This window comes from Microtus oregoni, unplaced genomic scaffold (genome assembly GCF_018167655.1).
Source record: "Microtus oregoni isolate MIOR12 unplaced genomic scaffold, Mior012 000020F_ref0000438, whole genome shotgun sequence".
NCBI classification, from domain to species: domain Eukaryota; kingdom Metazoa; phylum Chordata; class Mammalia; order Rodentia; family Cricetidae; genus Microtus; species Microtus oregoni.
In genome coordinates, this window is record NW_024543079.1 from 16,103,361 (window position 1) to 16,127,580 (window position 24,220).

At 56.7% G+C, this 24,220-nt stretch overlaps 1 protein-coding gene across 2 annotated transcripts in view; it reads left to right on the forward strand.

Moving 5' to 3' along the window:
• Positions 1-1,379: 1,379 nt before the first annotated feature.
• Nol4l (nucleolar protein 4 like) overlaps positions 1,380-24,220 on the forward strand; it is a 118,583-nt gene continuing 95,742 nt past the window's right edge. For both annotated transcript variants that reach the window (XM_041670359.1, XM_041670360.1), the window contains exon 1: positions 1,380-2,213. In XM_041670359.1, the coding sequence (XP_041526293.1) occupies positions 1,893-2,213 (321 nt within the window). In that variant the 5' untranslated portion in view covers positions 1,380-1,892. The remainder of the gene's footprint in view (positions 2,214-24,220) is intronic.

The window sequence follows — 24,220 nt, forward strand, 5'->3', positions numbered from 1 at the left end:
TTGTTGGTGTATATAAAGTAACATGGAATGTAAATTATCTAAAAATAATCGATGTGACATGCAGGGAGGTTGGAACTTGGAAGACCCCTTAAGTTCTCCCAGCATCAATTGGCACCTACTGTGTGCCAGCTGCTGTGCCAGGGCTGGGAAATTCGGGGATGAGTCAGATAGGGCCCTGAACATCTGGGTCCTCTGATTGGAGGGGTAGGAAGAGTGAGCTGTAGCTCCCACCTGAGAAGGGAAGGCCTGTCTGTGTGTGAAACCATGGCGGGTGCCAGGCAGAACTAAGCAAAAAACCCACTCCTTCCTCATGACCTTGAGCAGAACAGGCCCAACTCTCAAATCCCCAGAACCTTCTGGAAGATAGAGATGTCTTCACAGCAGCCAGGGCCTAGCACCCAATAGTCCCAACGACTCAGGTACGGGTACCTAGTAGTTCTGAGGCAGAAAATGATCCTGTTCTGGGACTCAACTCTTGAGTGATAGCAAACCTGTAAGAGTGACCTGGGGATGGGGGGGTGGCCCCTAGGGAACAGCAGAAAGGTAGATAGTGCAGTAATTTCTTAGGTCCTGATAAGAAAGGAAGGCAGAAATCCTGGAGAATTGGCCTGAACTTTTACTTATGCTTGTAATTTCATGGAGGTGGGAAGAAGCTCTATTCTGGTCAGATCTGCTCAGGTACGAGGGGACGCGAAGTTTGTTCACCCAGGGATTCTAGGTCAAGGTGCACCAGGGAAGGTCAGGCTTCCCAGCACGGGCTTGTGGGTGTGTCAAGGTCTTCAGTGGCGCTGTGAAGTTGGCTTTAGTGAGGCCACGGGACTAGGTGACTTCTGTAGGGCCTGGGGCTGCCCACCCCCACCTCCATTAAGGCAAGGGCGGCCAATCTTCGGGTAATTCAGATGAGGCAGAAAGAGAGGAAGTTTGGGGGCCTAAAGGGTGGTGACTTGGGGTTCCCCAGAGGGAACGCTTCTGTTCTGCGGCTGACACTGACACCAGAGAGGTCAGGCCAATTCCGGAAGGGACGGAGGGAGGGAGAAGAGCCTGTCCACACCGCCCGAATCGGGCTACCTCGGCTAGGACGACCCAACCCAGGAGGCCGGGGACACTGGTCGCTGGGCGAGGATCTGTGCCCTACTCCCCGCGGGACAGCCAGCCCGTCCCGGCAGAGCGCGGCCTTAGGTTGTAGGCTGGGGCGGCCAGATGGAACGCGGTCCCTAGCTGGGTACTGCGCGCCTGCGGCTGCTGCCCTCCGGCCGCTGCGGGTGCGGCGGCCCCCGTGCCCCCAGGGGCCCGGCCGGGCGGGGCTGGGCTGGGCGCGCGGGCGCGGGAGGGAGGGGGGCGGGCGGCGGCGCAGGCTGCGACGCTCTAACAGGTGGGATCCCGCGGCGTGGTGGAGGCGGGCGCGGGAGGAGGAGGAAGAGCAGCGGCAGCGGGAGCCCGAGCCGGAGCAGGAGCAGGATGAGCCGCACAAGCTGACAGCCACCGCTGCCGCCCGCGCCCAGGCTCGGTCTCGCTCCCCGCGCCCGGGGCCGCTCCCCGCCTCCCGCCTCCCCTGGCCGCCCGCGGGGCGGCCCGCCCCCTCTGCACCTCCGGGCCCGGAGCTGCCTCCATCGCTCCTGCATCCCGGCCGGGGGGAGGAGGAGGCGGAGCAGGAGGCGAGCCGGAGCCGCCGCCGCCAACGCCGCCGCCGCCGCCCGAGCAGGACAGAGCGCGCCGCAGCCCCGCGCGTCCGGCCGCCGCCCGCGCCCATCCAGCAGCCGCGCCGAAGCCACACCGCGGGACAGCCCGGGCTGCGGCGCGCCCCTGCCCAGCCCGGCCCGGCCCAGCCCAGTCCCAGCACCGGGCGGCCCGGTGGCCGGCCCGCCCCCGAGGGCGCCGGGCGCGGCGAGAGGATGCCGAAGCCGACGCTGCTGCTGCGCGGGGGCTGGGAGCGTGAGCGCAGCCCCGGGGACTCGGAGCTGGGCCGCCAGTTCCGGGACTGGTGCCTGCGCACCTACGGCGACTCGGCCAAAACCAAGACTGTGACACGCAGCAAATACCAGCGGATAGCCGAGGTCCTGCAGGGCGGCGGCGGGACCGGCGCGGGCAGCGGCCCGGCGGCCGGCGAGAAAGGCAAGTTCCAGTTCTGGGTGCGCTCCAAGGGCTTCCGCCTGGGCAGCGGCCGGGAACCCAAGATGGGCCAAGTGGTGTATGTGCCGGTCAAGACGGGCTCGGTGAGTGCGCGCGCGGCGGCTGCGGGCCAGTCCCGCGGCAGGGCTCGGGGCGGGCGGGGGCGGGGTGGGGGTGTGGATGTGTGTCCGAATGGTGTGTTCTTGGGGTTGTCGGTGTATCTAACCCACCCGGGCGCGCGCGTTCTGCTCACCAACCCTCCCTGGACAGCCTGGGCAGCGCTCTGGGTTTGGGGTGTCCCTGCCCCCTCTCTGCGCCGCTGCCCGGGCCGTGGCTGTGACGGGCGGGCTGTCCCGGGCTGCTCACCCCAGCGTGTTCTGTCCTCCCGTCCCCTCCCCCTCGCCCCCCCGCCAGCAGGCGACTGCTCGGGAGCTCTAGCCTCCCCCCTCCCGCCTCGGGGCCGCCTGTCCCGGGCGCCTCGCGCTCCCGCCCCCGGGCCGGCTGGGCGGTGTGTGTGTGTGTGTGTGTGTGTGTGTGTGTGTGTGTATGTAAGGTGGTGCTGCGGGGGTGGGGAGGCAGGGGCAGAGGCGGGACGGGTAGTCCGCTGGGCCTCCACGCACCAGGGGAGGGGGCCAGCCTTGGCACTGTCGCCCCGACCCCACCCGGCGCTGGCCCGGGGAGGGGCAGCAGGAGCCGCAGCCTGGCGCAGGAGCAGCCTCCCAAGGGTGGGTGGGGCGTCCCCGCCGCCCCCCGGGCCCCGCGCTCCCCCCACCATGGGACAGGGGCGGCATGACCTATCCATCCTCTCCCCTCCCCCGTCCCCCGGGCCGGCCCGGGTGGCGCTGGGGAGGGGGCGGGTAACCGCAGCCCCGGGGAAGGAGGAGGCCAGTGGCCGGGCGGGGGCGTCCCCTTCGGCCCGGGGCGCCCTGGAGAGGGCGTGCGGCTGGGGCCCCGCAGCTCCCCCCGCCGGGACCTCATTGTTCTGCAGAGGGTGGGGGCTGGGGGGGGCGGCTGTTCTTGGGGCACTGCTGAGCTTTGAACTTTCCGTCGCCCAGACCTTCGGGTAGTCTGTTCTGTCCCCGGTCCGGGCCAGCCTAGCTTTCCTCCCCGCCGCCCCTCCCTGGCCTCGCCCGGCCGGAGCGCTAGAGCCCGGCCGCCCCGCGCCGGCCTCCCTCCTCCCTGCTCCCCCGCTCCCCCCTCCGCGCTCCTCCCCCGTCCGGCGCGCCCGCCCTGCGCTCAGCCCTGTCCCCGGCCGGAGCGGGCTCTTCACACACAATTGATTCGGTCGTTACGAAAAGTGCACTTGTCCCCTCCCCCTCCCCCTCCGGCGGCCGCCCGGGCCGGGCCCGCGGGGTGAGGGGACCGCGAGGGAGGGAGGCGGGAGGCAGGGAGCGGAGCCCGAGGCGCCTCCCCCCCGCGCCCAGGGGACGGGGCTGCAGGCCGCGGGGAGTGGGAGCCGCGAGCGCGGAGGGCGGGCGGCCCATCTGCGAGGAGCGCTGATAACCGCGCCGCTGCCGCTGAGGCCGCCAGCAGCCCATCTGCGCCGCTGCCGCCTCCGGCCGGACAGGGAACAGGGGGCAGGGCCGAGGGGCGCGCCCACCGGCTTCCCGGAGCGGGAGATTGGGCCACGTCCCTGCGGCGCGGGTCACAGAGACCCCCCCAGCGCAAATGGGCACTCGCCTCCAAACCCAGGGAGTCTGGGTCATTGTCCCCTGCTCCGATGGGCCAACGATGACTTCCCTCAACCAAATCACTGTCCATTTGCCCTTATGGGGCAGGTGAGCTGTCACCTCCCACAAGCACACTAGGTCAGCCCTTCCCACCCTGCCAGTTTGGGACTTCCACTTGGTTCTCCCCATCCTGAGCTAGCTATTTTTCCCCCAGGTGGTTTTTCCCAGGGCAACTACCCACTAGCCCTATAGTTAGATCCTTGCCTTCAGCCTTCAGGGCTTCCCAGGTCAGTCCCCACCTCATCCTTCTCCTGGCTACCCTTCCCATCAGCTTAGAGTCTTGCCCCAACTCCTTTTTAGGTAAGATCCTCAGTCCACCCGCTATTGGAGTTCAGGTGTGGTGATGCTCCCACACCTGGCAGCTGGTTGACTGGCTCTCTGTGGGTCACCCACTCCCCTAGGGAGTGGGAATCGTGAGGCAGTTTGTCCATCCCTTTATTTCACACAGCTGTCACAGCATCCCCTAGCAGAAGCCGGTGCTAGTCTTGGGCTCAGGTCCTGCCTGAGCTAACTAGCTAGCTGGCTGCTTCAGCCCTTTCCCAGTCCCACTCTGCCTCCCTTGCCTGCCTTTCACAGCAGGGACCTGACAAGCCTCCACCCTGGCTCTAGACCAATAATAAACCTTCCCCAGGGGAACACCTGCCTGGGAGGCAGAGAAACGGGACCCAGGCCTCCCTGCCCAGGCTGCCGGGAGGATGACAAACACAACAGGCATGCCCTCCTGTGACAGCCTGCCCCTCCAGTTCCCGGTGCCTGCTTGCCTGGCCTGCTTGTCCCCAGAGAACCTGTTAGTTACCCTGCCTGCCACATGCCTAGCCAACCAGAGCCAGCCATTGGAGATGTCCAGAGTGCTGCCACCCCATTTCCAAGTATTTTCTTGGGGTGCTGTTATCATTTTTCCATTTCCATTTTCCTTTTCGCTGATCTAAGGAGCAGACCCTGCTGGGAATTCTGAGACAGCCACGGCCTCTTCCTAGGAGGGGCTGAATGGGACCTTTTTGAAAGCTGTAAGGGTCGTCCCTCTGCCTTTACTGATCCACACGCATACACACGTGCATGTGCATACACACATGTGCAGGCATGCACATGGAAATTAAAGTTGTCATTGCTTCTGGTGTCAGTGGGAAAGATTCTGTAATTTGTCTTGGGTGGGTTCTTGTGAAGGTCATTGGGCCATAAACCTTTGTCTATGACATTTATTTGGTGTCTCCAGGCCTTGGGGTAGACCCTGCGCCATTGAGATGAGCACTGGGCATTTGGAGTGGGTGGCTTCTCCTGGGACACCCAGCAAGGAAAACAGGTGTGGCTGACAAAGTGGTAAAGTCTGCAGAGACTCCAGAGGGAGGGCAGAGAATCGAGGAGCCAGAGATAAGCCCACGGGTGGCTTTAGTGATCCGAGAGTGACCGTCATATGTGACCTCTCTCTTCTCCCCCACCTCAGGTCCCCTTGCCTCCCCCTACAGTTCACTGAAGAGCTGTCTGTGGTCAGGGCTCTTTCCCCAGTTTCCAGGCTGGCCCTCAGGTCGATGATCTGACACTTGTCCTGTCCCATCTGGCCCTGAGCTTTTCTGGGTGTGTGTGACAAAGGCTTAATCTGTCCGGACGGGGCAGGGCAGAGAGGAGGGCGCAGGGAATTACACTCAGCAGGGCCTCCTGCAGCTGGGGCCCATGTGGGGGGTGGGGCTTGGCGGGGGAGGGAAGCCTAGCTTTGGGGAGGCAGGCTGGTCTCAGTGTGCAGGTTGTCACAGGAAGTCGAAGGTGCAGGCAGAAGACAGAGAGGGCGGAGTCCCTCACTGGTGCTCTGGGGATAAGATCTTTAATGATAAGAGCCAGCCGGGGCCTCTGGCTGGGGAAAGCCTGGTTAGGCTAATTTATTATTTCTTGTGTTTGGCCTGCTTTGACCACATAGGGTGGCTAAGCAGGGGAAGTGGAACCCCTTGGAGGGGAAGAACCTCTGATTTTGTTCCAGCCACATAATGAGCCCACTCCTCTTCTTTTTACCTGGCCTCTGAGTGGGGCTGTCCCTGGGACCTGGAAAGGCCACAGATTAGGCTGGGGCAGGACCCTGAGCCAGTTGCCTACCTAGGTCAAGAGACTCCCAAGGCTCTTTGGAGAGAGAGAGTCTCAGACCAACCATACCATCTTCCAGTACACAAGCTGAGGCCCCAGGGAGACGCAGCTCCGTTGGTGGAGAGCTAGGACTGGGGCATAGGTCTCTGAGCTCTACCATGGTCTCTGCTGGGGCTAGCCCGTGCTTTGGTTCCCACCATGAGAGCCATATTCCTCCAGGGTCCCCTGTGTGACTGCCCAACTCCACTGTCAACACGAGGCTTCTGCGCGCTGGACCCCAGGTGTTGCGCTGGCCAAATTGACTAATGGTGGTCTTTTCCCAGTTTGCAGATGACGTTCATTTAGTGGAAAGCGTTTTCACAGTCTGAAGTCTTCCTCCCCAGAGCTTTTGTGTAAACCTTTGGCACCTGCGGCCACTGGTCCAGGGCGGGGAAAGGGCTTCTGGTGCGCAGTGTAACACTGTAGCTGTAGCAGGCTTTGACTGAGTAACAGGCTTCCGCCTTTAGTGGAATGCCTACCTAAGTATTCTCTTTGGCTTTCTTCAAGCTGTCATCACACCTATGTCTCTCTCTGTCTTTCTCTTCTTTTTTCTTCCTCCTCCTTTAAAAACATGTTTAAATTTGAGATAGGATCTCCCTGTGAGACCAGACTGGTCTCAAAACTCACAGAGATCTGCCTGCTTCTGCCTCTCAAGTGCTGGGTTAAAGGCAACATTCATGGCACCTGTTCCTCAGTAGGTGACTGTGCCTGTCACTGGCCTGAGATGCCACTTCAGCTTGTGGGACCCTGACAGCAGCATAGAGGCCAACACTGCTATTACCATCACCTGTCAGATAGGTAAACTGAGGCTCAGGGAACGTAAAAAAAATGTCCCTAGACCACACTACTGAGTGGGCAGGCCTTGAGCGTAGGTATTGTCTCCTACACATTGCTGTCCTGACTCTGACGCATACTGGGACCTAATGTAATTTGAATATCTAAACCCTTCAAGATAGAATTTGTTTAGAAGAATCCCCTGGTCAAGAAGTCTGGAGTTGTAGATTGGTGCCATGTAAGATACCTGGGATTTTCCTGGAGGTAGCCATGGGTGAGGAAGGCCTCGAGAGACTGGAGGGGGGGGGGGGAGTTGACAGTGGTGTCTGACACAGGCCCCTTTTAGCTTTCTCAGGAGTGGCCGAAGGAAGGAAGCCTTTTCATTCGTTAAACCTCCATAATTTGGGTAACAGGGTCATGGAGCCTTGGGGAGGTATTTTAGAGCTGAGAGTCACTTGGATACTGAGTGTCAGGCCAGGGCTTTCCGTGACCTCCTCTCTGGCTCTGGGTCACTCCACTGGGGTGGGGACAGCGTGTACACTTCTTCCTTCACTAAGTAACCCGCCCTCCGCTCTGTGACCTAAATGGGCTACCTTCCTGTCTAGAAGGCCAGACTCTGAAAATGCCACTGGGAACACTGGTAGGTGGGTGAGAAGGAGTTGGAGCAGGAAGCCTTGTGGCTAGGCTCTCTAGGGACAAAGGGTGATGGCTTCAGACAAGCCGTGGCCTCTCCACCTCTTACCTTAGAGGTTATACCGCTGATGATAGAGTTTACATGCGCGTGAGGTGCTTAGCGTGTGTGTGTAGAGTACGTGGCACAAGTCAGCCGTGGGGGTATGCCTGTCTGTGTGCTGGCTGAGAATGGTGGTGGGCATGTGTGCAGGGCACCGGTGTGTGCAGGTGGAGGGAGGCGGCGTGCTTGTGATGTATGTGGTTGTGAGCGGCTGTGTTGGCAGATGTGGAAGCACCTGGGGTGCCGCGCTGGCAGGCCATGGTGTGACTGCATGTGAGGTTCTGGTGGAACAGCCGTGGCTGTTCGCGGGGTGCTCTTCATCACAGCCAGGCTAGCTCAAGCCACCACCCTGATTCCAGTGTCCCTCTTGGCCAGCTGAAGCCAAGTTAGAGAAAGTGAGTGAAAGATGGGGCCTTGTCCCCATGCTGGGAACTCAGATACCTCCTTGATAGCCTCCCCATCCCCCAGATCCAAAGTCAAGTCCCTAGGGCAGGATGGATGCTCCGGGGAGAGAGGTCTGAACTTAGGATCTCAGCTCCACTTTGATGGTGGGTAGCCTGCCAGCCATCTGCAAGCCTTAGCTGCCTTGCTGGGAAAATAGTCAACGGATGCCAAACCCGGACAACCTGGAGAAGGCACTGTTGTCCTTGAGGATGGTGGTTAAGGAGTGTGCTCAAGGTCACCCTGCTAGTGTAAAAACCAGGTCTAGCCCCTGAGTGCCAGAGCAGGCAAAGGGGTAGAAGGAAGCTGGGTGGCAGCCTGCTGTGGCACTGGCTTGTTAGAGTAAAGACTGTATTTAGACATGGAGTGGGACTCAGGGCAAGGGCTTTCCAGCCCTAGGACCGTGAGTTTACATCCCTGCTCCAGCCTCTCTTAGGGGACTGCTTTGAAGCTCGCATCTCAAGGCACACAGCACACAGACAGCAGTGTTCGGGAAAGTTAGCTGCTCTGTGAGCTTCTTGAGCTTTGCTTTTCTCATCCCGCAAACGGGGATGGTGATGGAAGCTGTCATGGACATTGAATGGGACCCAGCCCGGTCCCTGGCACTCAGTAGGCAGCTGCAAGGATTTGGTCCCTTGAGATTGTGCCTAAGGCGTCTCTGTGCTGCTGTGCCATCAGGGGCTGGGGAACTTGGTGGAAACTAAGTACCCTCAGTATCTTGTACCCCTTCTTGCTGCTAGGAAGGCTGAAGGGAGGAGAGGTTTACCCTAGCTTGGTGGGTCCTGTTGAGTGCCCTACCCACCTCCTGCTAATCCATTAGGCCAGGGTCTGAGCAGGTCTCCCAGTCACCCAAGCCTCTACCCTATGCCAATTAATGTCCCCCCCCCAAATATGGGACTAGGGAGGTCAGAAACCCTTCCTGGGTTCCCCATTCAGCAGGGCTCAGGCGCCAGAGCTCTGTCTGGCCTTCTCTGCACTCTGGGAGGGGTGGCAAGCCCAGTGTCCTCAGCCTCCGCCCACCCCAGACTCACTGAGCCCTTGCCTGAGGGCCATTCTGAGGCTTCCCAGACCTCCGTCAGCCCTTCCACCTGCTGGCCCAGCCTGGGGAGGCAGATGCCACCCTCCCTCCCTCCCCCTCTTTCCTCTCCCCTCCTCCTGGTCCTGTTCAGCTGCAGCTGTAGGCCTGTCCTGGGCAATTCCAGGGGGTGGGGAGGCTGGAGGGAAGCTGCTTGGCTCTGGAGGACAAGGTCACCAGCTCCTCCGTCTTCATTCCTTTTGGCCACCATGGGACATGTAACTCCTCTGATACAGACAGGAAAAGTGAGGCAGCGCGGAGGGAATTCACTCACGGTCCAGCAGAATCCCAGAGCTAAGCAAACATCTGGTGGTCTGGTTGTAAAAGCCCAGCCCCTGCCCCCTTGATTTCAAGCCCCTCCTCCCCATCTACCTCCCTCCGTCTTACCCTTCTGGGTCATCTAGGAAGTGTTCAACCTCTTTCTCTTATCTCTGACGCCTTACCCAGCCAGCTCATTTGAAAACCCTGATTCTGTCTTCAACATTTCAAGCCCCCCACATCTATGCCCTCCATGGCCACCAGCTCTGGCTAGCCTGAAGGGGCATCAGCCTCCTACTGGCTCCCAAATCCACTCTGGCCAGAGGATCCCTTCTTTATCCACACAACCAGAGGAGACTTTTCGAGAAGCAAGCCAGAGCCCTCCAGGACTTTACCTGATTCCTGGATATAGTGGCACACACCTGTAATGTGACCGTCAGTACTCAGAGGACAGCTTGAACTCAGCTGGGACAATAGAGTGAAACGCAGGATTCCCCTTCACTCAAAGCAGGGGTGGAAGTCACAGAACCCAGTGAGATCTGACCAGCTGCCTGCGGTCTTTACAGCTTTCCACTCTGCCTCATCCATCTGGCCACACCCTACTGGCTTCTGCTGTTTTGCAAGTGCACGAGGTCCCAGGGCCCTTGCACTGGCTTACCCTGCTGTCTCCCTTCACCCCAGTTTTCTGTGTGGTTGGCTGGCTCTGTTTCCTTGAAATCTTTGCTAAATACCACCACCTCAGAGAAGTTTCCCTGAGGTCTCTTGGATATTGTCCCCATCTCTCTGTCTTTCCCGTCACCCTTTTGTGACTTGGTAGATGGTACTGCTTCGGTGTTCTCCCTCATGATGGCACCTTCCGCCGGTCTCTACCTGTTCAGTTTACTTTACATCCCATTGGCCTGGGGTAGCCCCTGCGCCTTGGGGTTTCCTGCTGGGAAGGGTCGCGCAGATGCTCCTCTCTGAGTCAAACTCTGGGGACTCTCTTTCCAGCCCTGCACCCCAGGGCTCAGAGCCCCAAGTACAGACATAGCCTTCAACTCGTGGGTGTCTGGAAAGTCCTCAGGGAACTGACCTTTGACCTGGGCCTTAAGGTGCCCAAAGCATCGTTTAGTGAGCCTAGAAATGAAGCGGCTGTAGCTGAGGCAAGGTGAGTGCAGTTGATGAAGCCTTTGCAGGATGGAATCTGGCTGCCTTTCCCCATGCCTGGGGGTTGGCCACTGATTTAGTCTGCTCAGATCAGAATGGGGAACCTGGATGGGACCAGTTGGGGGTGAAGGATCTGGAAGTGTGCCATACCTGCAGGGTAGTTGAGTAAGGATGGAGGTTAGGATGGTTTAGAAGGAGCCTTGGAGTCATGGAGTTATACAGGCTCTGAAGAAGGAGAAAGGGGTTCCATCGGAGAAACAACCCTGGGAGGGTGCAGGCCTGGAGACTCTGTTTACAGGAGATGGGACAGCAGCTGAGATGGGGTGATAGGTGGGGTGAGATGGGAAGAGAGGCATGCAGGGAGCCAGGAGATGGGTAGGTGCTGCGGATATGGCTGAGGCTGTGGAGGGTGTGTGGGGTGGCGTGGCAGGGGTGTGGGGGCTACAGGGGTGTGGGGGGGTGGCAGAGGTGTGTGGGGATGGGGGGTGGCAGGGGTGTGTGGGGGTGGGGGGTGGCAGAAGTGTGGGGGCTACAGGGGTGTGTGGGAGTGGCAGGGGTGGGGGGCACTCCTGAGCAGACTCTACTAAGTTGAATCTAGGAAGGGTCCACAAACCCTGGGGTGGCAGGAGGAGGCCAATAGGGAGCCCTAGTGACTCAGGCATCGGTGGCCAACTCAGGAGCCACCATGAGCACAGGAACCCTGGACTGCCTGGAACTTTCCTGCTGAGTTGGGACCCATCATCCCCTACTCCTGGAAGGCCTCTGCTTGGGTGAATGACTCAGCGTTTCTCAGCGTCTGAGGATTGAGCAAATGGTCTAGCAGACATGGAGCCTTCCCTCACCAGGCCAGGCCTGATGGGGTGTGAGGGGCGAGCGAGAAAACATGAGATCCATCCATGGACTGGCTCCTAGCTTCTCCAGTCTTGAACAATCCTCAGCCACCTCAAAAGGTTGTTGTGACCCCATTCTGCAGGTTAGCAAACCAAGGCATAGCCTGTGCTAGGCACCCAGCTAGGTAGCCACTAGCGACTTCTGATTTTTGTGGTATATTTTTTATATATATATATATATATATATATATATATATATATCAGAAAAAGAGGTCTGATGGCAGTTCTTCAGGGTTGGTGGGGAAATTAAGGAAAGAATTGAGTTAAATGCATTACATGGTAGGCTGCCATTCTCATGGGTATGTGAAGAGGCCCACACAGACACTTGGTACTCATGACTGGGCTAGAGCCCAGGGAAGACCAGAGGGCCACAGGACAAGTGGCAGCCCTGCCTTTAGAGCCCCACCAGTGACTGTGACATTGAGTAAAAGGCTTGCCTGTTCTGATCCTGGCCCTTTGGGCTGACACAGTCTGTACCCTACGGTATGGTGGGATGGTGGCCTGAAGCTCAGTTTGCTAGGCCGGTTTGAGTAGGGGCTGTTGTTCCATCTCAGGCACCTGGGGAAGGGGGAGGCTCCTGCAAAGATCCCAAAGGCAGGTCACTGTAAACCTCTGGTGAGACTCTCTTTGGGGCAGCAGGAAGGCTGGATGGGGGAAAAAGCTCCTGGAGCTCAGTCAGTGGCTCTAGGGACCTGGAGCTTCTCCAGGACTCTGGGTTGAGAGGCCTTGGGGAGTCAAGGGTTATGGGTGGTATTGTTCTGGTGATGGTGTTAGAACCCAGGGCCTGTGCATGCTGTACCCTCAAGCCCTTTAGGTTGATGCTGAGGCTCTCTGCATGTATGTGGAGCACTGGGGAGTTGGAGTTAGGGGGCTGGTCTGAGCCAGGGAGCTCTGCCATTTACTACCTTGTGGTCTTGAACACATCCTTTCTAACCCCCAGTTTCATCATTTATCCCATGGAACAATGGGACTGGCAGTGTAGCTCAGTGGTTGTGATCTTAGCACAAACAAGGTCCTCCGTTCCATCCTCAGAACCACAGAATATTTACTCATATGTGTGTATGTGTGCCTGCATGAATTTATATGTGCCATATGTATACGGGTGGGTGCCCATGGGGACCAGAGAGTGCTGGATCCTTCCAGATTGCAGTTATAGGTACTTGTGAGCTGTATCACGCCGATGCTGAGAACTGAACCCAGGTCCCCTGCAAAACCAGGACGTATTATTCTTAAACACAGAGACATCTCTTCAGCCCTGACCAGAAAGTAAGTTTAAGGAGTAAAAATAAAATGGAGTAGAAATAGCTCTGGATTCCATTCCTCTCCCTGTAGGCTCCAGGCCACTCTGGCAGGAGGGCTTCTACCCCAGGGTGACAGCCCTGTCCTCAGTAACTGAGCTGCTCTCAGGGCTCTGATGGAATGAATAGCCACTGAGCCACAGGGGCAACAGTGCTGCCTGCAGGCCTCTGAGCTCAGTGGCCTCTTGGTTGAGCTCTCAGCTAACACTCAACGACCTTGAGAAAGTCCCTGCCTCTCTTTTAGCCAGGTTTCAGTTCTGTGAGCCCAGTGGTCTTGCGTGGTAAAACTGTGGGCAGTAGGGGAGACTCCCAGCAAAGTGCTCAGCCCTGAAGACAAGAGGCGTTTGCTGTTGTACCTGAGCTGTAGTGACAGCAGCTGCAGGGAACTCTGGGGGCCAGGGGTCAAAGAAGCAGCAGGCCAAGGTGAGAGGAGTGAAGGGGGCGTGGGTACAGGGACACAGGATGGCGGGGAGGAAGCTTCCAGGAAGAGGACATCAGCTTCTAGGATTGAATGGGACCTGAGATCAGTCACTGAGTCATAGAGGGTGAGCCACTTGGGAAGGTGGCTTTCAGGAGGCAGGAGAAGGAACCCAGCCAGCTTCTTGGACTCCAGGCTGCCCATTAAGAGCTGTGTATCTCAGATGGGGTGGCACAGAAGCAGCAGATCTCTGAGTTCAAGGCCAGCCTGGTCTACATAATGAGTTCTAGGACAGCCGGGGCTCTACATAGAGAAATCCTGTCTGGAAACACCACGCCTCCTCCAAAAGAAATGTTGTGTGGTGTATTCCCTGGGGTCTGGGGGCTTCAGATTCAAATCCTTGTTTCCTCACTGACTGTAAAACCTTAGAAGCAACTTCTTCAGGTCTCCACGTCCACATCTGCAAAATGGAAGAGCAATGATGTTAAAGCTCTCTTGGGATTGAAGGGACAGTTAAGGGTGTGTACGGTCAGTGCCCCCTGCACACCTCCAGAGTGAAAACAGTGACCACGACGGCACAACCTGTGTTTGCTGATACCTGGAAGTAAGTACCAGGTTCTGTGGCAGGGACCTTAGGTGTGCTGGGCCTTGTGTGATTGTCTACCTGTCTTTCCTGTCCTCCCACTGCTGGGACAGTCAGGCTCAGAGAGGTCAAGTCCATGTGTCAAGGCTTCCCAGCTGTGAGAGGCAGAGCAGGGACATGGAGCCAATGATGAAGTCTCGCTTTGGCTCCCCACCTTGCCCATCCCCTTGACAGCTGGACTGAAGCCCACCGGACTGCAGGGATGAGCAGGGCAGTGTGAACCCATATGGCAGGATGCTAACTCTAGGTCACATTGCCGTTCCCATCAGCCCAGTGGCAGAGCCTGGTGCCAGCGCTGAGGGGTGACAGGAGATGCAGTTTCAGTCCAGTATGGTCTGGACGGCACTGGGGCTGAGGGTGGGGTGAGGGGTCTCATGAATCAGGGAGGGATGGCGAGCAGGTGGGGTCGGGGAGCTGCTGTGAACCACTGATTCTGGAACTGTGGAAGGAGGAAGGGGCCAGGGCTTCCCAGTGGAACTAGGACCCCGTGGACGAAGGTGCTTGGGACAGGCTTGCTTACAGGGAATCTGTGTGCATGGTTTAAGGCAGCAGTAACTCAGCAGCAACCCCCAGTGGCCAGCTCCTGCCCCTGCCCCAAGCTCTCCAGTCCTTGAGTGAACAGCCTTGTCCTTCTGCTGGACTCCGGAGCCAGGCTGCCAAGTTTGGATCCTGAGCTCACCATTTATTTGCTGTGTGACCTGGGCAACTTGCTTAACTTCTCTGTTTCAGTTTCCATATGTGAACAGCGTGGGATAAATTACACGACCTGCTTCAGTGAGAGTGGAGGGCTTTAACTTGGGCATGTGGTTGGGGTCTGGGTATGGACTCGTTGCCGCTGCTGTCGCCACCACCACTACCCCTATCACTGCTGCTGTTGGCATTGTTATTGTGTAAGTTTAAATGTTTGCTAAGATCCCCTCTCAAGTTCCAAAGCTCAGTTTTTATGCCCCCCCAACACTGGGAAAGAGGCAAGGGGAGAGGTCAGCCTGAGGAGGTCAGCCCCATAGGGCCAGATCTTGCAGCAGGCTTCTGTGTAAAGAGTTTCCTGGTTGCTGGTGTCCCGGGGACCTCACTGCTTCATCCAGGGCAGGTGGACAGATCCTCTGCCCCTAGACAGGGTACTTCAGGTGATGGTGGGTACAGGAGGAGACAGGGCTAAAGAAAGATCTGTGGTCAGGCTCCAGTGATGGGGTGCATGGCCTTCCCTGCCCCTCTGCAACCCCGCACTTCTTGAAAAACCTATACAGCTCCTGCCCTGGGCTTTGTAGGGGAGGCGGCGCTACTTTGTTGTGGGAGCTCAGGAAACGCCTCAGGTGTGATGCAGGGCTGGGGTTTCTCACTGAGGACCTGGCTGGCAGGCCCCTGCTACCTTTTGTGGATCACAGCACAGGGAAGGACCCCACCGCAGTGCTGTTGAGTGGCCCGGGCCACTGTGGGGAATGAGCGGACCAGTCCAGTCCTCCGTTTCCTCCTCTGTCTGGCAAACCTGGTGACAGATGCTTATGTGCACAGCTGTCTGATGCAGACAAGGGCTGCTGGCCCAGGACCTGCCTCATGCCTCTGCATTTAGCAGCTGTTGCAGTTACTTTAAAAAAATGAAGACTAAAATGCAAGCCACCAGTGAGGGGCACCCAGCTGCTGGGCATGGTGGTCTCCATCCATGAATCCAGTAGGTGAGGGGTGAGTGGGAGGCAGTTTGAGTACATTACATGGTGCTTTCTTGAAACGCACTCTTAAGCCAGGCGGTGATGGTACACACCTTTATTCCCAGCACTCGGGAGGCAGAGACAGGTGGATCTCTGAGTTCGAGGCCAGCCTGGTCTACAGAGCAAGTTCCAGGACAGTCTCCAAAGCCACAGAGAAAACCTGTCTCAAAAAACTGAACCAAACCAAAAAACAAACAAACAAACAAACGAACAAAAAAACCCACCACACTCTCAAAACATCCAGTATAGACATCAGGGCTAGGCCACTCATTCACCACCAGGCAGCAGGCCCCGAGTGAGGAGTGGGCACAGCAGACTTGATCTCCTTCCTCCAAGAATATGAAGGCTGGGGAGCTAGGCAGCCGTCTTATCCCAACGGTGCCAGCTCTGTAACGGTGGCCACTCTGTAAGCTATCTTCAGTGCCCACAGGCTGCCCCATCTGGAGCCTCCCTTTTCTAGGAAGTAGAACAACGGAGGTGCAAGGAATGACGGGCCTTTCCTAGCACCGCGTCCCAATTCTTGTCACTTCTCTGCAGTAGCGGTCACTGTCCTTCCTCCGCCCTCTTCACCACCACTCATTGTGTATTCATTTAGCTACTTAGAGGGGCCTCCAGGGATGTAGCACTGAGCCCCCACAGGTATGGCTTCCGCCCTGGTAGAGCTCAGGATACATTGTGGTAAACAGATGCTACATAGTTACAATGGTGGTGTTCGTGGTACCCCAATTGGTGCTGGTGGTGATGGTACAGTGGTGATGATAGGGATTGTGGTAGTAATGGCGATGGTGGGAGTGCTGAGGTGGTGGTTAGGATGCTGGTGGTGATGCTGATGATTTTGATGATGGTGAAAATGGTGATGGTGATACAATGGTGGTGATGGGGTGGTGATGATGATGGCGCTGATGATTATGATGATGGTGAAAATGGTGATGGTGATACAATGGTGGTGATGGTAATGGATGGTGATGATGATGATGGTGGTGGTGGTTGTAATGGCAATTGCGATGGTGCTGGTGGTGATAGCGGTGATGATGGTGATGATGGAGGTGGCAATGTGATGGTGCTGGTGATGAGGTGGTAGTTATGGTGATGATTATGGTTGTGATGACGCGGGTAATGATGGCAGTGATGATCATGGGCTGGTGGGTTCTAAGCATAATGGTGGTGGTGATGACAGGATGATAGTACTATGTCAGCTCACGGTCAGTGAGCACTCATGGCCTGGCCCGTCCTGTGTATTTGCACATTGGCTTCTGCACCAGTGCTGCATGGCATGGAGATTTTACACAACTTGCCAAGGCCCCTGTGAGCCGGATGTGAGCTCAGGCAGGCTGCTTGACCAGCAATCACTTCAGCCATGGCTGCTTGCCAGTTGCAACACAGCCACCTCCTCTGTCTCCTCCTTTCTTGCTTCCTGGGACCAGCACAGGGGAAAGTGCCTGAGTCCAACTTGCCCAAGCAGGGTTTGTGCTGGTTTGTCTTCTACATAGCACCTCGTCTGGAAGGGTAGAGCTGCCCTCTGTGGAACCACTTGCGAGTCAAGGAGTTTCCCTTTCCCCAGACGATGGCTTCTCAGGAGGCAGAAAAGAGAAGATTCTGTTTCTCACCCACTTCTGGGATCTGGAGTGGGCGTGGCAGCAGGGACTAGGGGCTCTGGAAGGACATGCACTACCCACCTTGCTGATTATTTACACAAGCCCTCTGCAGGGGAGACTGCACTCAGGAGGGAGGGACCCAGGCTGTCTACTCTCTGTGCTTACAAATCCAAGCTGATCCCATGAAGGTGAAAGGAAGGAACAGGTCTAAGGCAGAAGGCCAAGACGCAAAGGTGGCTTCGATGCTTCCTGGGTGTCCCAAGACATGCCCCATTTCCACTCCGGGCCTCAGTTACGCTCTCTTGTCCAAAGCATTTGCTGTGTGCCTGCTCTGTACCCAGGTGCTGCTCAGTGGAAATGCAAGGGACAATCGCCAGGGGTGGGTAAGATGGCTCAGCCGGTAAAGACCCTTGCTGCCCAACCCCAGCACCCTGAGCCTGCTGTATGGAGAGGACTGACTCCTGAGAGTTGTCCCTAACCTCCACATGTGCACCGTGATGTGTGCCCCCCATATATAAACGACTGTCCCCTAACCTCCACATGTGTGCCGTAGCATGTGTGCCCCTCATATATAAATGACTGTAATAAAAAATGAAAAAAAAGAAAAAAGAAAACCCATGCCCTCAGAGAACTGTCACCTGGTGGGACTGACACCGCACAAGAAAGAAGGGACGTGCCTGACTTGTCAGGGGCTGGCAAATGCCAGAGAGGGAAGAGCAGAGGGAATCCTAAAGAGTATCAGAGAAGGCTTCTCATAGTGACAGCTGAGCAAGGCCCTGGAGGATGCCGAGAAGTAAGCTGTGTAGGGATAAGGAAGAGTAAGCACAAGGACCCTGAGGCAGGGGTGTGTCTGTAAGTTTGAGGACTGGTAAGGAAGCCCTGGTCCTTAACTCCTGCTACCTTGGTATTGAGAAATCAAAAGGAGCTGCTTTATTTATTTATTTATTTATTTTGGAGACAGGGTCTCACTATGCAGCCCTGGCTGTCCTAGAACTCACTCTGTAGACCAGGCTGGCCTCGAACTCACAGAGATCCACCTACCTCTGCCTCCCGAGTGCTGGGATTAAAGGCGTATGTCATTATGCCTGTCCAAAAGATCAGCTTTTACCTTTCAGGATTCTGAAAGCATCAGAACCAAATGATTTGTAAGTCTTTATAGCCCATGCCTGGATGGAGCTTGTTAAGAGGGGAGGGGCTGCTTCTTGAGCCATTGGAGTTAGTTTTATGACCTGTAGGGACTTGAGGAAGTGCTGTCATCTCGACTCCTCGCTGGAGTGACTCTTTCCTACCTGGCCCTGGATTTGAATTATAGGTCTACCACTTTTCAGTATGGCCTTAGGCAAATTCTTCTCTTAGCATCAGTGTCCTCAGTGAGGATAGGATGCCTGCAGATCAGAGTGACAGTGGGATTACAGAGACTCCTCCAGAAAGCATGTAAGAGTCTAGTCTTAGCCCTAGCAGTAGGGTGAGCTCAGTCAATGTTTAAAATTAGAGGCTGACAAGGTGGTGGTGGCCCATGCCTTTAACTCCAGTACATGGGAAGCAGATGCAGAGGGGATGTCTGTGAGTTTGAGGCCAGCCTGGTCTACAGAGCGAGTTCCAGGACAGCCAAGGTTACACAGAGAAACTTGTCTCAGAAAAAAACAAAAAAACTTAGAGGCTGATCTTCTGCATGGTTTGAAGTATTTTCCTACTTTGCAAGCTTACCTTGTTACATGGGTCTCTAAGAATGCCACGAGGAAGAGGGGGAGAAGAAATAATAGCCCACCTCAGGAGAGAGAAACTGATGTTTAGGTGGCATGAGTGAGTTGTCCATAGTCAGAGTGAGCAATAGGACAGATGGATATGAAGACCATGGCTCCTGGGCGCCAGGTGCATGGGGCCTATTGGGTACCCATCTGCAGTCATGAGTGCACAGGTCCCCTTGGCACACACAGGCCAGCTGCACATGGCATCCTTCACCCCTGCCACACACAGTAACAACCACTCAGAGTTGTGGTCCAGAGCAGGTTTTGCAAGGCATGGTCACTAGGGCTGTGGTGATGCCGCTGAAAGGCCAGGACTAGGAGAAAGGCTACGGGGCAAGAGGCATGGGGCCAGGTCCGGGAGAAGAGGAAGGAGGGCTTCGTATGACTGTCTGCTTGGCCTGTGTGTCCATCCAGGGAAAGGAGGGGCATCTCCAGGCTGTTCAGCCATAGTGCCCCCAAAGATAGCCGTTCCGTCAACATCTCTGAGCCTCAGGACAGCCCCACGAGGGAACATCACAGCTGAGGAAGCCAGGACCTGGAACAGGCCTGTGCGATCTCAAGTCCCCGGTGCCTGCAGGTGGGCATGCACAGGAGGACCCCTTTCTCTCTTAACCCCCCTTTCTGGCCTTCCAGACTTCTGGTCACTGATCACTCCCAGCTATACACTAGCCTTGTAGAGGACAGCAGACAGCCTGGCTCCCGTGAAGGAAAGGCCAGGGAGCCCACTTTGGCTGGTACCGTGAAGGACCCAGACAGCCTTTCCCCAGCACACCAGTAACTTCATTTTCTGGACCCATTTTGTAGGTGAAGAAACTGAGGCACATAAGCATGAAGATTGTGTCTTGAAACATAAGAGGCAGAGCTGGGAATCCTAGGTCGCATGCCAAATTCCAGCTTGTCATCCTCCCCCTCAGTCTCCTGAGGGCAGGGTTACTGGTGTGAGCCAACTCGGCTCCCCACTCCCCCCGTCACCCCATAGTGTGTAGCTTCTGTCCTCATGTGGACAGCTGCATGGTAGGAGACCTGAGCCAGGAGTCTTAGAGCCCAGAAAACAGCATGGAGTGAGCTGGCTAAATTCCAATCTGGTTTCTTGGCTTCCTCGCTGGGGCTTTGACCCACCCCATCATGTCCCCTTCAGTTTCTCACCTGTTCGTGGGCTGAGAGCAACAGCCACTCGGTGAGCTTCGGTGAGGTCCCATGAGCAAGGCACCAAGAGAGGACCGGTGGGACATGGTGGAAGATGGCCGTTTCCATTGTTCAATCCCCCTCCCTGACCCTCCCTTTAGAGAAGGGTTTCTTCCTCCTGAGGTGTGGCCAGGTGGCCCAGACCTAACTGTGCAGATGCTGCAGAGGACAGGAGGCCAGGCCTGGCTGGGGACAGGTCCTTGTGGATGAGAAGCTAGCTGCACCAAGGGCGTCTTTGTCCCCTTTGTCTCCTCTCGAGCAAATTAGCAATTACCTTTCTTGCTCCTAGCTCAGCCCTTCCTGGGAGAATTGCTCCGCAGAAGCCACCTGGCTAATTAGTGGGCGGCCACCCGAGACAAGGTTGGAGCCTAGCGGTCAGAATTGGGGCTACTAACGCCTGGGAGTTGGCATTAGCTTGGCAGAGACCAGGCAGCCCTGGGCCCCAGGGTGGTACAGCTTTTCTCTCCTGGCCTTCGGTCTTGGTGCTCTGGCTTTTAAGCTGTGTGCCTTTAGATAAGTCATTTTGCCTCTCTGGCAGGTTTCCCCATCCTTGATGTGGGGATTGTGTGAGGTTGGGAGGCTGGTACCTAAATAATGGCAGATATTGTTACTGCTACGTCTTTGCTGTCACCGCCACCACCTGGGGCTTGTTTTAACTCAGGTGAGGGAACGCAAGGAATGCAAGCTCAGTGACTGCCCTTGGCCCTGTCATGCCATGTTGGTGGCACAGGCAGAAAGAGGAGCCCAGCGAGGCCTCGATCCCTGGGGCAACAGCAGGGCTTAGTTTCTGCAAGCCCAGGCCTTCCTTTACTCCTCCTGAGATGTGGGGCCATGCACTGGAGTAAGATCCAGCTGGTACTGAGTGAGGGCAGGAACAGAACCATTTCAGGAAGAGTGGGTGGCAAGGCCCCCTAGGGCACTGGGGATTCAGGAAAAGGCCTAGGAGGGGTTTGATCTGTACCCAACGGGCAGAGACAGGAGACTCAGCCTTGTGGGGGCATGTGGGGTGCCGCGAAGGCAAAGGAGTAGAGGTACAGGTGATAGGCTACGTGCAGGGCCAGGTGAGGCTGGGAACGCAGGGCAGAGGGTACCAGCCTGAGAGTTGTGGAGGGTGAGTGAAGGCTAAGACCAGGAGATGGGTCCTGCCTTCGGCCTCCAAGGCCAGGCCAGGCTGGTTCTCGCTGCTGGCTTTGAAGCTTCAGGAAGCTCTTGGGCATTGAGAATCATGAGGCATAGTTGAAGGAGTCCCCAGCTTGACCTGGAAAGACTTTCTGGAAGAGTGAGCCTCAGGCTTGAGGCTCCTCAAGAAGCTAAGCAGAGGGTAATTGTCCCCAGCAAGGGTGACAGGCTGTGCAGGGACCTCAAAGCACCACCCACAGCCAGCACTCTGTTGCTGGGAGTGGAACCCGGGCCCTTCTGCATGCGTCAAGCCACATCTCCAGCCATTAGTCTGTGTTTTATCTCGGCACTGAGGAGGCCCAGACGGCTCAAAGCACATGGCTTGGCATCCGTTTGTCAGAGTGGGCGCACGGTCCTGCACGCAGAGGCACGCACTCCTCCCTCTCCCTGGTGTCTGACCTGGGTAAGGTGAGCCTGAGGTTGCCTCGGTTTCTGATTTGTTTTTTAAATTATTTATTGTTTTTTTGTTTATTTATTTTATTGGTGTTTTGCTTGCACGTATGTCTGTGTGAGAGTTTTGGATCCCCCGGAGCTGGAGTTACTGATAGTTGCGAGCTGTCAGATGGGTGCTGAGAATTGAACCCAGGTCCTCAGGAAGAGCAGCTAGTGCTCTTAACCGCTGAACCATCTCTCCAGCCCCAGTTTCTGTTTTTATCCAGTGAGTGGGTGTAGGCTTCCTGTCTCCCTGAGTGTTTGGGGGGCTAGAATAGCATCCTTATGCCTGTGTCCAGGAACCCTGTGGCGTTCGCTGAAGAGGAAACTGAGACAAAAGACCTGCTCAGGAGACATAGCTGGGATTTGAACGTAGGCTGTTCTGACCCCAAGATCCTTGCTCACCCTTGGGTAGTCTTGTCCTCAAGCTTGGCTGGGGCGTGGCCCGGTCCCTCGGCTGTTCCCTTGGGCCCAGTTAATCCTCTTTCAAGGCCCACCAGCCCAAGAGCCAATTAGTGCCTTCATGCTAGGGCAATGCCCCTGTCCTCTAGCTAGGGGAGGTCTGGCCCTGGGTAGATCCTTGGGGCAGCCGGGGTGATGAAGGGCACAATACAGCCAGGGAGAGAAGTGTCTCAGTGCCCCAGCAGGATTTTCCACAGCCAGGCTGGGCCTCCATGGAGCACCCTCCCTCCCCTCCATCTCTCCCAGAACCTCCTCTCTCTTCCCCTCCTGGGGCCATGGGTTCCCAGGTCCCCAGTGGCAGGTGCTGCTGGTGGCATTGGCTGCAGTTTCTCACCTGCACACAGGGTCTAGCTCCAGTGAGGAAGGAGGAGGAGTGAAAAAAAAAAAAAAAAAAAAAAGGTCCTTGAGATGGTGACAAAGGTCTGAGTGTGGGCCGCGAGAGCAGTCTGTTTCCAGGCAACTGCTCTACCCTGGGCTCCCCGCGGCGGCGGGCACATCCGTCATGCGGTAGCTCTGCTGGCGAGGGAGCTCCGGCTGCCGGCCCCGCAGCCCAGGCACACATCCCACGGCCCCCAAGCACGGCCCTGCTGAGCATGGGAGGCCCTCTGGCAGGGCTTGTTCTAGGAAGCACAATGTGGCATGGCCTCTGCTGGCCAAGTACTATTGGATACCTAGTCTGGAGCACACAGGGCCTCTCTCCCAGTCAGGTCGCAAGCCTGTGGGATAGGACAGTCACTTACATGCCGGCTCCGGACCACGATTCGGCTGTTTGTTCTTTGGTGTGTTCCCCAGTCTTGCTGGGCCTCAGTTTCTTCATCTGTGAAGTGGACATGATAGTTCTTACCTTGTAGGGTTGTTGTAGGAATTAGATGAGCAATGCCCTAGGCTTAGTGCCCAGCACAGAGTTAATGCCCTATAAATATGAATGTTTATTCTTTATTCATTGCTTATAGAGAAGCGATGGTACTGGGCATGGTGGCACACACCTGTAATCCTAGTGGTTGGGAGATTAGGGCAGGAGGATCATGAGGTCATGAGTTTGCCATCAGTCTGGGCTATCCAGTGAGAGCCTATCTCAGAAAAAGGAGGGAGGGAGAGAGGGAGGGAAAGGTGGCAGGGAATCGAAGTTTTCGTTGCAGTCAAAGAGACAGTGTGTGCCCCACTTTTAGGTGTAGGACCCTGGGCAAGTCCCTTCGAGCCTTGGCTTTCTCCTGACTCAGCTGGGCAGATGGTCTGAAGGTGTGTTGTAACTCCGTCCTCTCGGTGTAAATAAGATCATTTATAACTGGCAGGATTAGGGACTGCACAGCTGGGCCCCACCCTGGCAGCACTCTGGATCCAAGTGCTCCTAATTCAGCAGACCTCAGTTGCTGCACACTGGGTGCCCACCTAGGACCTGCCAGGCTGCCTTTGCCAGCCCTCTCACCTACCTTGTGGACCACTCCATTCTGTAGGCCTGCACTGCTCCCCGCCCCCCACCCCCATTAACCTGCCCAGTCATTGTGCCTGCTCCAGCCTCTGCCCTTCTGCCCAGCCTCAGCTCTCACCCTTCCCTCCACCTCCTTTGTGGAAATAACCTCTGCCAATGCCCTGGAGAGAAAAGAGGAGGAGAAGGAGGCGGCCCAGGGGCCAGGGGGCCTGGCACGCCACCGGCCTTTGTCTAGGCCCTGCAGTCAGAAGAGGCTGGGTCCCCTAGGGCGGATCATGCTGCCAGCCTGCTGGCTGCTCAGGGAGGCCTTGTGGGCGGCAAGGCCTGGGCTGGCAGTGGCCTGGCCCACTCTGGTGAAAGGAAGGCTAAAATCACCTTGGGGTGACCTTGTCCTTCTGGGGCCAGTTACAGACCTGTGTTGGTACCTCCTATGTTCCAAGAGAAGGGGCAGCCCCTAGAACTGGGCTATACAATCTGGTCCCGAGGTCTGATGGCCTGCATGCTCACATGTGTTTTCTCTCTCCTTTTTCTCTCCCTTCCCTCCCTCCCTCCCTCTCCTCTTTCTCCCTTTCTCTCCCCCCCCCACTCCCCTACTCTCTCTCCCCGCTTTCCCTTCCCTGTCTCTTTTCTGTCTTCCACCCTCCACTTTCTTGTTTTCTTATTTTTATTCTTATGTGCATTGGTGTTTTGCCTGCGTGTATGTCTGTGTGAGGGTGTTGTAGATCCTGGAGTTGTAGACAGTTGTGAGCTGCCTTGTTGGCGCTGTGAATTGAACCTGGGTCCTCTGGAAGAGTAGTCAGTGCTCTTAACCGCTGAGCCATCTCTCCAGCCCCTCTTGATTTGTTTTGAGACAGGGTCTT